General features: G+C 41.1%; 1 protein-coding gene across 1 annotated transcript in view; it reads left to right on the forward strand.

Moving 5' to 3' along the window:
• NPSR1 (neuropeptide S receptor 1) overlaps window positions 1–12,435 on the forward strand; it is a 61,617-nt gene that overhangs the window by 9,581 nt on the left and 39,601 nt on the right. The window contains exon 2 of the mRNA XM_065629515.1: window positions 3,459–3,591. Coding sequence (XP_065485587.1) covers window positions 3,459–3,591 — 133 coding nt within the window. The remainder of the gene's footprint in view (window positions 1–3,458; window positions 3,592–12,435) is intronic.

Raw genomic sequence — 12,435 nt, forward strand, 5'->3', positions numbered from 1 at the left:
ATCTTTTTGCCTGGCTATATCCTCTAGATTGCTGTCAACTCATTGTTCTATGTCTCTTTGGAAGCGCGGTGCCCAGGAGTGGGCACAGTACAGCGGCTGGGTACAGTGGAAGGATTAGAGCAGAGGCACACGAGACTAGCTTTGATCTCATGACGGTGGTTGTCAATCTCATGGCAGGGCGACATGATTACATCATGTTCCACTTGTGGGGCACTTTACTTGCTGCTTTCAGGAGAGATGTTTTGAAGGCTTGCCCAACCCGATGTTATTACACCCATTGCACTGCACAGTCCTGCACTTCTCCTTTGTTGAACAACATTGTTGGTTTTGGTTTTTTTTTCCAGTGCATGTTTCCAATTCATCAAGATCATTTTGAATTCTGATCCTAGCCTCCACGAAGGCCTTTATCACAGTGGGCATCCCATTAATAACCATAGAAGTTTTCATTCTGCAGGCTAACACAGACTGAGAGAGACTGCAGTGATTTAAGTTGCCTATTGTTATAGCTCCTTAATCCCAAAGAATGAGATCTTTTTGTCTTTTCTCTCAATGGCAGCTACCACAAATAGATTAATAGGAACTTTAACTTTATTCCTTTGTCCATGGCCTTTCAATCGTACCTCTCCTGTATTCAAGTTTTGCACCTTTTAGATTATCTTTGTAGTCTGGTTTAATTGTATATTTCCATAGAGCTTTAGCCTAAAATTGCTAACCTGTTAAGCACTGCTTTTTAACTTGGCAGGAGGGGATTTAAACTAACCGTAAGTGCGGTGCCCCTGTGGTGGGGAAACACCCCTCTAACACATTCTCTGTTGCTCCATAGCTATTTCTTCTGTAGGTATCATAATAAGGTTTGAGTGTCACATCCTTGTTCTGTTCGTATCCACATCAGTTTAATATAGGAATGCAGAATTTATTTCAAGAAAATGCTCTCCTGATTTTATACCAGAGAAAAGGGTAACGAGTCTTGCCCCTCAGTTTTCTTCATGTGTGAAACATCTTTTCTGGAATGGAAAAGACAAACCCTGAGGAGAACCTACTTATTTCAAGGACAAAAGTGATATGAAATATTACTTTTAAAATTTTAATCACCTTCCAAAAAGACAATTCCTTCCAATTCCTGTACAAAGCAAATAATCCCCATAAAAATAGTTCCATCATGTCTCTGCCACACATTTTGAAGGGAATTTGTATCCAAGAAATCCAAGAGATTTGCAGACACCTAAAATAGCTGGAGAGGCTTTTTTTGTTTGAAAGCTAAGCATCCAGCCCACACAAGTTGTCTTATCCAGGTCACTCTATAATCAGTGGAGACAGGCCATCCCAAGGTAGGTGAGATGAATGGTGATTCATCTCAGATACTGCTATTATTTAGACTTCACTATGACAATTTAGAGTAGTCTCTCTTTAGAGCTTTGAAATTAGGTGAGATGGCCCAAATAGTAGATTGCCTTAGCAAAAGTTATCATGCTTGGAAAAGTGAAACCATTGAAACACAGCCTTCGTTGTATGCTTAAGCCTCAAATCGCTCATGCACCTTGTCTAACCTTTCCTGCATGCCCACATAACCCACAGGGTAATGTGGCTACCTGCCTGGAGGAAAGTTGAGGCTGGTTCCCACAAGTGGCTCCTCCGCAGAGGAGGTACCATGGCTCCTGGCCAGGAGGGGGCTCACAGCTGAGGAGGCACTAAAGCTCATGGCAGGGCAAGAAACTCCTTGCCCCTGCTCCTTTCCTGACAATTCACCTTCACTCTCCACACTCACAGATGAGTTGTTTTCTCTTTTGTAGGCACCTGAAGCCCTCATTTCTGCTCACCCATGACAAAGTCATGGGTTAGTGGCTGTGAAGTGCATTTAATGAGTGCTCCCACCTCCTGCTCCACTATCAGCCCCGTCAGGTAGGCACGGGTCTCACTGGCAGCCTCCTTCCCCCCAACCTGCTCAAGACAGAGGCTTGGGGTCACTTCTGTAGGGCCAGCAGCTGGGATCCCTCTTCAACTACAGCCCTCACCTGCCTTCTGCATTTTCCACTAGCTCTCCCTATTATGGGTTTGGTGTCAGGAACTGGAAGATCCCAAGTCATTGCATTGACATAACCCAAAACTCATCTCAATCGCTACGACGTGAATCCAGGCAACCAATGCATCTGAAGCATTGGAAAGACACAGAAGGCAGAGCAAGGGATTGAAGGCTCTTCTTTATTTAATTCATACAGACAGTCTCCTCCTGAAACATCCAAGGCAGAGGTCTGCTCAGGAGCAGCAGGTTCTGGGAGAGGGTTCCCTTATGGAAATTGATTTTACCTTCCTAACTACCAGTTCTGCTGAGCCATATGTACATTTTTTTCTCTCTTCAACTCTAATAATAATGTGAATTTTATTGCTGCTGGATACATTAGGATTTTTTTTCTCCTGAACTCCCCTGCTTTATGCCCTTCAAACCTAACTGTTTCTGTGAAAAATCCACTCTCTTCTACATGTCTTTGCAGAAGAGCAACAGAACCATCTTCCTGCATGCCACTACATACAGATTTGCACAGGATAGGTTTTACAAGTGAGAATTTTGCAGAAATGCATAGTATTTTCTTCAAGTTGATGCCACACTTCATGCTTCTCAGCCTCAGAGATGGCTGGCTCCTATGCAGAAAACATGAACTTCACACTCTCATATGGCAAGGGGAAACCTACAGAGTGGCCACCAAAAAACAACTATCCTGCATCTAGAGGGGACCAAATGGGTTTTGGTAGGCCAAAAGGAGGGAGAAGATTTGGCGTACATTCACAAAACAAGCAAACGTGGATACGTATGGCCTTGTTCTTACGGCCAGAGGATCCTCATACTTTGAGAGCGTGAATAACTTTTTTTCTTACTTTCTTTTCTTTGTACAAACTGCCACTAGGGGACGTTTTGTCATCATATAATGTTCGCTACACAATTTTACTTTTCCTTACACTGAGTCATGCTTTCTTTTCAATCTTGGTGCACATCTAGATCATGGAGTGGAGGTCTGAATTTCCCAGGGCTTGTGGATGACTCAGACTCACTGGTGCTGGGAAGAAGGGAAGTATTTCTTTTCCCCATTTCTCCAAAGGAGCCCATCTATCAATATTCCTTGCAAAGTGAGGCAGCTGGTTATTTCACAGCTTGCTGGAGCAACACGAGAAAACTGAGGGCTGCCTGTCATTTTAGCTAGTGGCTTCATGAAGATAGAAGTAATATACAGCTACTGCAAATCAAGCTGGGATGAACATCACCAGCAATGATGCATGTTAAGTATTTTCTGAAAGAAAGAAAAATATCTTTTAGGCTAAAAAAAATTAGAAATCAATTGGCAAAACTCATATTTCACTCCTGTTTTCCATTCCTATCTCATTTGTCCTAGGATAACTGACTGGCTTAACCCAAGTCACTACCCATCCACCTACAGATATGCTTTTTTTCCTTCTCTCCAATGCAGACAGAGCAGCTGGTGACTCTTTGGATTCTCTTTATTGTCACAATTGCTGGAAATGCCATTGTGCTCTTCTCTACCTGGAGGAGGAAGCGGAAATCTCGAATGACCTTCTTCGTTACACAGTTGGCAATCACAGGTAGTGTATGGGAGGGGAAAGGGCATCTGTACTGCACACGAATTACTATTAAAATGCCAAACAAGAAAATGCAATTTAAGTGGTGAACAAATCAGTTGCCACCTAATGTCCAGCTGCAGCTTGCCAGAACGCAGATGGATGGCTGCTTATCTTAGGGATGAGTTGGTCTCTGATCTAAAAAGATGTTGCTAGATGTAGTGGTGTCTGTGTCAGATGCAGCAGCTGCAGCTCATTGAGTTCACAATGAGTCCTACAGTCTGAATTTGCATCCACATCTCCCAGAAGTTATGTCCTCAGCTGTTGTCATGGAACTATTTAAATTAAACTAATTTAAGATGAATTTCTTGTGTTTTTCTACTAAAACCCTTTCTGAAGTACTTCATCATGGTATTGCTCCATCAGTTACTCTCTTGCATTGAAGAGTGAGAATAACTCCATGTTGTCTGGTTTAAGAGTAATAGAAAAATTTAAATGTGGAGAGGAATGCATTTAGCTAATTTTTTTGAATGGAAAAAAGGGTGCTGATCCAAGAACTCTGTAGTTTTTAAACAAAATGGAAAATATACAGAAACCCGGTTTGTAAAATGTCAATCTCAGCAACTAGGAAAGGAAACAAGAGCACAAGCAACACATTGTTTCTCTGTGGCCTTGAATGGGCTAAATTTGTGGGGACTTAAGTTTCCCAAGGGAAAATATGTGCTGTTTCTATAACAGTATCCTGCCACTAATCCCTGCTTACGAAACAGCTATGTTGTATTGTTTGTGTATGTAGGATACATTGAAATGCTTTCTATTGCCTTTTTTGTAAGATATGGTAGGAATTACAGCACTTTTCCAGTAAAGCGCTATTTAATATGTGATTTCCCAGCAATATTGCATCCTTCTTTGATGTCTGCTGTATCTCTGTTTAAACTGGAAAAGCAAAGGACTACACTCCCCAGTTTTCAGCATGCATTCTTTGCAAGTAAATTAACTCCTGCTTATGATCTCAACCAGGAGCTTGTCCCATTTGAAGAACTGCTCTCAGTTGAAACAATTGGACCGTGGTGTGCAAAGTGATGCAAAGGGACTGGCCCATAACTACAGGTGCTTTCAGAATTATTGCAAGGTGAGGAGGTGAAGGTTTGCAGTGACTCCTCTTCTGAAGTGCTGGTGGTTGGTTTTCCTATTTGCCTGTGAGTCATCTGTAATAAAGAGTTTCTCTTCTTATCTTGGTTGTGACTTTCATGCCATTTCCTTCATGTGCCAGTGGTATTTTCCGTCAAGTAAGGCATGTTGATAGACCCTCACAGCACAGTTTGGAAACATCAATCGCAGATCAAACATTACAGTATTCACAGGAGTTTCAAAATAGCCAGTCCGTGCTCAAAGAGCTCCCAATCCCAGATGAATATATAGAAGATGGTAAAAAGCAGGAAACCAAAGAGTAGTATGGGCAAAGAGCAGAAAAGCGACTGAAGCCCCAGATGGAAACTGTCCATTTTCTACCTACTGTCATTGGTGAGTAGGGTACTGAGGCAACCGTCATGAGAAGGACTTTGGAGAGAGGAGAGTGGAAAATGACTCTGTATGTCCATCTGGCACAGAGGGCACAAGGGCTGGGCTTGCTGCCAGAGCAAAGATACAGGTAATACACACATCAGCATGGTAAAAGAAGATGGGTCCTAATAGGAAGATCTCAACTAAACAGCAAAGGGTCTTGTCTTAGTAAGAAAACAAACATATTAATATTTGCTGCAGCAGAGAAAACCAGCATAAGGACATGGGTGTCCAGGTCAAAGGAATAAAGCAAGGAGCAGACAGAAGTGACTGGATCAGGACAGCTCAGGAGAAGGCTGGTCCACAGGAGATGTACTAGGAGGAGACTACTGCTGTTGCTGTGCTGAGTAAGGGCCTGGGTGTGAGTTTTGCTGTTTTGGACCCATAGGAAAGGCTGACTTTTTGGATTAGAATGGAGGTAGATAGAGAGCTATTCACTAGGGGTTCAGACACCATCTACATCAAGGGAAGACATTACAAGTGCAGTTTTCAGGGGGCTGAAATTATCAGTGGCAATGACAACAAGGCAATTATCCCATTAGATGTGGGCTGCAAATAGTGCTATACAGATGATGTCACAATATTAACTGAGGTCCATGTGTTCCACTTGCTGATTCTTCTGAATTCCCCTTACCTAAATTTATCTCTGACTTCTAAAATCAGAGCTTCAAAATGTCTGAGCTCAATAGTCCATTCCATTTCATATTACAGAAATTCACATAGAAAACTCACTTGACATTCACATCTGCAATGTTAAAAGAAGTAACATCAGCTTGAACAGCAAGGCTCCTTTCAAGCAATGTTGACTTCTTTTTTGTGATGCAGGAGTCAGAACTCTAATTTATCTTCGCTCACTAAGAGTTTCTGTCAGTATTTTGGCACAAAGAAATGACTTAATTCCTGAAATGGAGCCATTTCACTTTCTTACCTTCAAAAATATTAATAAGAATAAAGCAAGCTGGCAACAGTCATCATCCTTTCACAACAAGTTATGAGGTAGACACGGAACATTATGAAAACACTGGCTTGTCACATTACTTTGACACGCCAGGCATATTTAAATCCTACCAACTAAAGCCTAATCTCCTGGCAAACAGTTTCTGCTTAGTCAATACTACTACTTTAATCTATTTTGGGATTCTTAAAATATTTATTATTTCTACCCCAGTAGCAGAGAGAAGAATAATGGATATAGCTTTATCAATGCAGGCATTTCAAAGCCATTTAAAAACTTTTTGTCTATTGATCTGTGGCTCAATATTTGAGGAGTGTCCTCAATTCTCACATCTTCCCCCTTCGTGTTAGAATAAACAAGGTATTCAAAGCGAATTGTGCATAATACATGAATAGGAAATGAGCACTGTTGCTCTTCTTGACTGGTTGCCAAGCCAGATGCAGGAGAGAAGTAACTAACTGATTGAAGCTTCTTTCAACACCACCAGAATTCAGTCGTTCAGATTGCCACTCAGCAAATTCAGAGATAAGACTTTTGCTAATCCCTTACTACACCATATATCAACGTGGTGCTCGAGGCTGCAGGGATCTGTAGGAATGTGAGTAATCCCTTCAACTTCAGTGTGCTTAAAGATGTTGCTGAAGCCTGGATTCAGAATATTTGATATTAAATGTATGCCTATACAATGCCTGTGTCAGTACTGCATTTAAGTCTATGTTTAATTCTCAGCTCATGCATAAATCTCTTTGAAATTATCTGGGAATTAAGCACTAGGAAATCAGCTAAGAGTTAACAGCTGAGTTGAACAATAGCACTAATCACTCAGCATCAGCTAATTTAACAAAGAGGAATACTGCCATGTTTGTCTTGTGTTCAGTTTGCTTTTGGACATATTCTTTTTTTTTTTTTTCAAAAATTTTTTTCTTAGAAATAAGCTCACCTGTGAAGACTGAAACTAAAGCTAGGTTTCCTATAGATTTCTATCTCCAAGGCAATATAGTTTCTCAGAAAGTGTAAGCTCTGAAGATTACCCTGTGAGCAGGGTATTTCTAAACACTTTTTCCCCAGTAGATTTCTTCTGAGTTTAGCAGAAGTTATGCTCATGGCATAGCTATTTCTCCTGCCAGGAAATCTGTCACATTCCCCCCTACTCGATGCCATTTCACGTAACTTGCAGAGTCCCAGTGTCTTTAAAATCTTTGACTGAATTCACCAAGGGCTTCAAGATCAAAGAGTGGAGTCTGACAGATGGTTGAGTTCACAGGCACCATATCACGCTGCAAATTTTCGAGCAAAATATTGTTGTTTTCAGAAAAGATGGTTTGTCCACACATTTATATCCATTTAGATGACTTTACCCAACTCTACCAAATAAAGGCTTTCTTAGCTCTACTCTCAAAATGTAAAAGCAGCAGACATGGGCATATATAAAACACAGTTATTTGAGTAACACCGGACAAGGAATGTCATTTTTGGCAATACAGTCTATTCAATAAAAACTGTTATTATAATATTTGGGCAATTCTAAAACCAATCAATCAACATATTAAAAAATTCTACTGAAAAGTATTTTCCTTCTCATTATTTTTCATCCAACTTCAACTACAACTGTCAGAGGAACATATTTAGGTTCCTTTCAAAAACCAAAAGAGCATAGAGGTTTTTTTCTCCAACATTAACATCTGGAAATCTGAAGCTGGAAATGTCCTGACTATTAGCTCTGTGAGTTTCTCTTTCTATTCCAACATTTAGCAGAAATCAATACCTTAAGAAGACTGTTAGATTTTGTCTGTTGTTAGGAGTAGAAATACAGGATCCAATTTCAAAGCCATATGTCTTCTTCCACTGAGGTCACCACTGCCATGATTCTGTTTTCGAGGTCATCCAGATTAGTCACTCATGGTGGCAGAAAAACGTGGTCTTTGACATATCCCCACAAGAAAAAGTTGCAGAGATATAGTCATTTCAAAATCCAATTGCGTCCATCTTTTTGTAACACTCTGTACAGGCAGGCACTTTACCGCATGCCAAATTTTAAGCCATAGGCTGACAGTCTTGGTTGGAAGTTCATGCTCACTTAGGTATTGCTGCGGCTGCAAGGAAGAGAGAAAAGTAAAAAGAACCTCAGGTAACTTCGATGGTAGCTTACATATAAACAGGAAAACAAAAGATGACCTGTAAACATATTTAGCTACAGTCTATACTGTGATATAAACACCAAATCCTCAGGAATGACTTGAGAATGACATTAAAAAGATGATGAGGTATTTTTAAAAGTGTCTCTTTATATCACCGCCACCTTTTTCAGTTGCTCCCAGAAAGCTGGACCACAGGAGGCCTTGGTCCTTAAGCAACTGCACTCATTTTGTTCAGTGTTTACTGAAAAGTCAATACACTGAAAACTTGCTGCAGGAGGGTTATGTAAGCAATTAGGTGGAAATGGGCCCTGCTAAAGCAAGGACTGTTTATTTTCTGTGCTACTTCTGCCCAAGCAGAGCATGATAGTGGTGCTAAAACAAACAAGGCTCAGCCACTGACTTCTGGGATGGCTTTGGTTAAGCTGACTGAAGGCAGAGTCTGCCAACTAAAACGCTAGCTAAATGCACTAAATTTGTGCATTGAACTCTACTACTACAACATCTTAACATGAACAAACACATTACAAGTTGTTCTTCCTTTCTTCTCTTTTTTTTTTTCCTACAGCAAAACTGCTATGGCACTGATTGTTTTAATGGACTGTGCCTGTCCTTCAATATTTTTCTTGTCTATGTAACTTGAAGGATTGAAGATTTGTTACTCCCTGATCTGTACAAAAGCTTAATATAATAACATCATTACTAAAATTAACATGTAGAACAATATTAACACGTAATTGTCTCTGTTCCAGCTTTTCATCTGGAAAATGGTACTTGTAATATTTCCGAACTTCAGAGAAATCATACATACGAATTCATCAGTTTTACAAGTACCTTAGACATCATAGTGATTATGAGCATTGGAAATTAATTGCATAGAGCCAATTAGCAGCTAACTCAGCAAGTCACCTTAATGGAGGCGGACTGTTGGCAGCCAAAGAGCCCATAGAGTTATGCTGGAAAACCTACACCTTGCCAGCTGGGTCTTGGCTGGAACCTGCCATCTGATTTACATGATTGCCCACACAAGACACAGAAACCTAGTGCAGAATGCTCAACTGAAATATTATTTATTTAAACAATTCCCAGAAATCTGTGGACTTCACCCCTTCCCACACCTCTATTTTCTGCTAATTTGTGGGGAAAAAAAAAAAAAAAGGCGGCTGAGGAAAGGTGAGAGGTGTCAGTACCCTACCTGCAAAAAAGAAGACTTGGAGGAAATTAGAATTGTACTGCAGCGTTCACTGATAAAACTGAAAGAAATATATATGCATTTCTTATGTTTGTTATGTTCTAAAACGTCTTGCAAGTGTAATTAATCTATGGTAAAGAAAGAGTCTCTGCTAATAGATCGTCTGTGTTCTACACTATATGTTCCCATCGCTACTGAAAATGATATGTCAAAATTGGGAAGGAACAGTGTCATTTGTTAATATTCCTTCAGGCACAGACAATGAAATTTGCCAGACTACCCAATGGCATCTATATCCCCCAGTTTTGGAAGCAGCCTGATTCTTGAACACATAGGTGGAAGTCCAACAACTCCGCAAATCACCTGAGTGTACGCATGGCTTGAAAACCAGGGAAATAAATAGATTATATCCACCTTTCCTCTGCAGGCTAGAGAAACTATAGTGTTTAGTACAACTGTTCATTTTGCATTCACAGAATAAATGAGAATCAATTTACCAAAGGCAAAAATGGTCTCCAGGAGCAAACATAGCAATATTAACATTACTTATGCAGTGCATCCCATGAAACTATGTTGAGTTCTCTGGACTGGGAGTGAATAAGAAAATTAATTGCACGGCTGCATTACTTGCCTGGAGAAGAAGCATTTTCCGTCCCAATTCTGCTAAGAAGATTAATTTGGTAACTCAAAAAAAACATAGGACTTTCTTTAAGTTAGGTTTTAGTGTGCCCCCTACCCCCCCCGCAACTGACACACAATGCAGGATAAGATAAATGTGTTCACTGTCTGCAATACCACGTGGTAGCACGTGGCATTCCAGATTTGATATCTGTTGCAATTTCTGGTTATTTAATACCACCTAGCAGAAACTCAAATTCTCCTTTGAACTTTAACTAAGATTTGAAGATGAGTCAGAATACCCTAGATTGTAATAAATAACTTGGACACTGACGCTATACAATTCCAGTTTGATATTATGAATCATGTTTTACTATACTCTTAGATTTCTTATGTGAACAGCCAGGAATATTTCTGTATGTCTGTATGTAATTCTTGCCTGCATATATGGTTAGTCAACACAAGACTCAATCTTTCCCAAGGAAAACAGAAAATAACCCATACATGCATCTCTCTTAAAATGCATTCACTCCAAAACCAATAGATGGGATAAAAACTTGAGTATCCTCAGAAGTTAGGCAAGGAAACCAAGAGAGAGCATTAACATCAAAACTGAGCAACAGAAATAAGCTTTATGGAAAGGAGGAGACGTAGTCTTTTTGTGGGTATCAGGACCTCTATTGCACAGTGTTTGGTCATATACTCAAAGGAAAATGGTCATGGAAAACAAAGTAGATTCTATGTTTTAGAGGTGAAATCATGAAGCTAGGAGTCCGGCAGAGAGAACCTGACATCCTGAAAGTATATTGCTCCAATCCAGTCTAGTAGTGTAGGAAAAGCAGTGAAACTGGGACTAGCACACAAATATTTGCTCTAGTTACACAACTTCCTTGTGAAATTTAAAGTAAAAGAAACTGCTTTTTGTGCAAAATCAACTCTCCTTGAAAAAGTAAAGTTATGCTCCCGCAAGACTGGGACTCTAAGAAGAATGGTGGCTTTGAAAGACTGGCAGTAATGCTATTGTCTAATCACAGAATCACAGAAAGTTAGGGATTGGAAGGGACCTCAAAAGATCATCTAGTCCAATCCCCCTGCCAGAGCAGGAACACCCAGATGAGGTTACACAGGAAGGCGTCCAGGCGGGTTTTGAATATCTCCAGAGAAGAAGACTCCACAACCTCCCTGGGCAGCCTGTTCCAGTGTTCCGTCACCCTGCCTGAGAAGAAGTTTCTTCTCAAATTTAAGTGGAACCTCTTGTGTTCCAGCTTGAACCCATTACCCCTTGTCTTACTGTTGGTTGTCACCGAGAAAAGCCTGGCTCCATCCTCGTGACACCCACCCTTCATATATTTATAAACATTAATGAGGTCACCCCTCAGTCTCCTCTTCTCCAAGCTAAAGAGACCCAGCTCCCTCAGCCTTTCCTCATAAGGGAGATGCTCCACTCCCTTAATCATCGTTGTGGCCCTGCGCTGGACTCTCTCCAGCAGTTCCCTGTCCTTCTTGAACTGAGAGGCCCAGAACTGGACACAATATTCCAGATGAGGTCTCACCAGGGCAGAGTAGAGGGGAAGGAGAACCTCTCTCGACCTACTAACCACCCCCCTTCTAATCCACCCCAGGATGCCACTGGCCTTCTTGGCCACAAGGGCACAGTGCTGGCTCTTGGTCATCCTGCTGTCCACCAGGACCCCCAGGTCCCTTTCCCCTACACTGCTCTCTAACAGGTCATTCCCCAACCTATACTGGAACCTGGGGTTGTTCCTGCCCAGATGTAAGACTCTACATTTTCCCTTGTTATATTTCATTAACTTTTTCCCTGCCCAACTCTCCAGCCTGTCCAGATCTCGCTGGATGGCAGCACAGCCTTCTGGCGTGTCAGCCACTCCTCCCAGCTTGGTGTCGTCAGCAAACTAAGGAAGTTGGTTTGCCTTAGCCTTCTACATATGCAGGCAAGATAACTGAAATCAAGGACATATGCTAGGAAAGACAAAGCAACAGCAATGGAGCTCATCTTGATGCAGCAGCCAGAGAGTTTTAGTCTAGAATACGGTACCCCAAAAAGCAGGCTGGTTAATGCCCCACGAGAGAGCTCTAATAGAGGTGGGACACTTCTTCTTCACTTACTTCTGCTTTAGTTTCCGATTCCAAACCAAATTCAAAGTGGTTTTAACCAGCCTGGACCCAAGTTTGTATACTGTTTTGCCTAATGCCCAAGTAATTTTAGATACCTTCTTAAGGGCTCACTGGAAAGTCCAGGGCTGGACACAATATTCATGTTTGCTGTGACTCTATCCATTGTAGCTCACTACAGTGGGAAACAGTAGCACTGGCACAAAAGAAAAAAAAGAACAACCAAAAAACAGATGAAGTGCTGTATCTATAACAGTAGAATGCGATGTCCA

Source organism: Caloenas nicobarica, chromosome 2 (genome assembly GCF_036013445.1).
Source record: "Caloenas nicobarica isolate bCalNic1 chromosome 2, bCalNic1.hap1, whole genome shotgun sequence".
Lineage (NCBI taxonomy): Eukaryota > Metazoa > Chordata > Aves > Columbiformes > Columbidae > Caloenas > Caloenas nicobarica.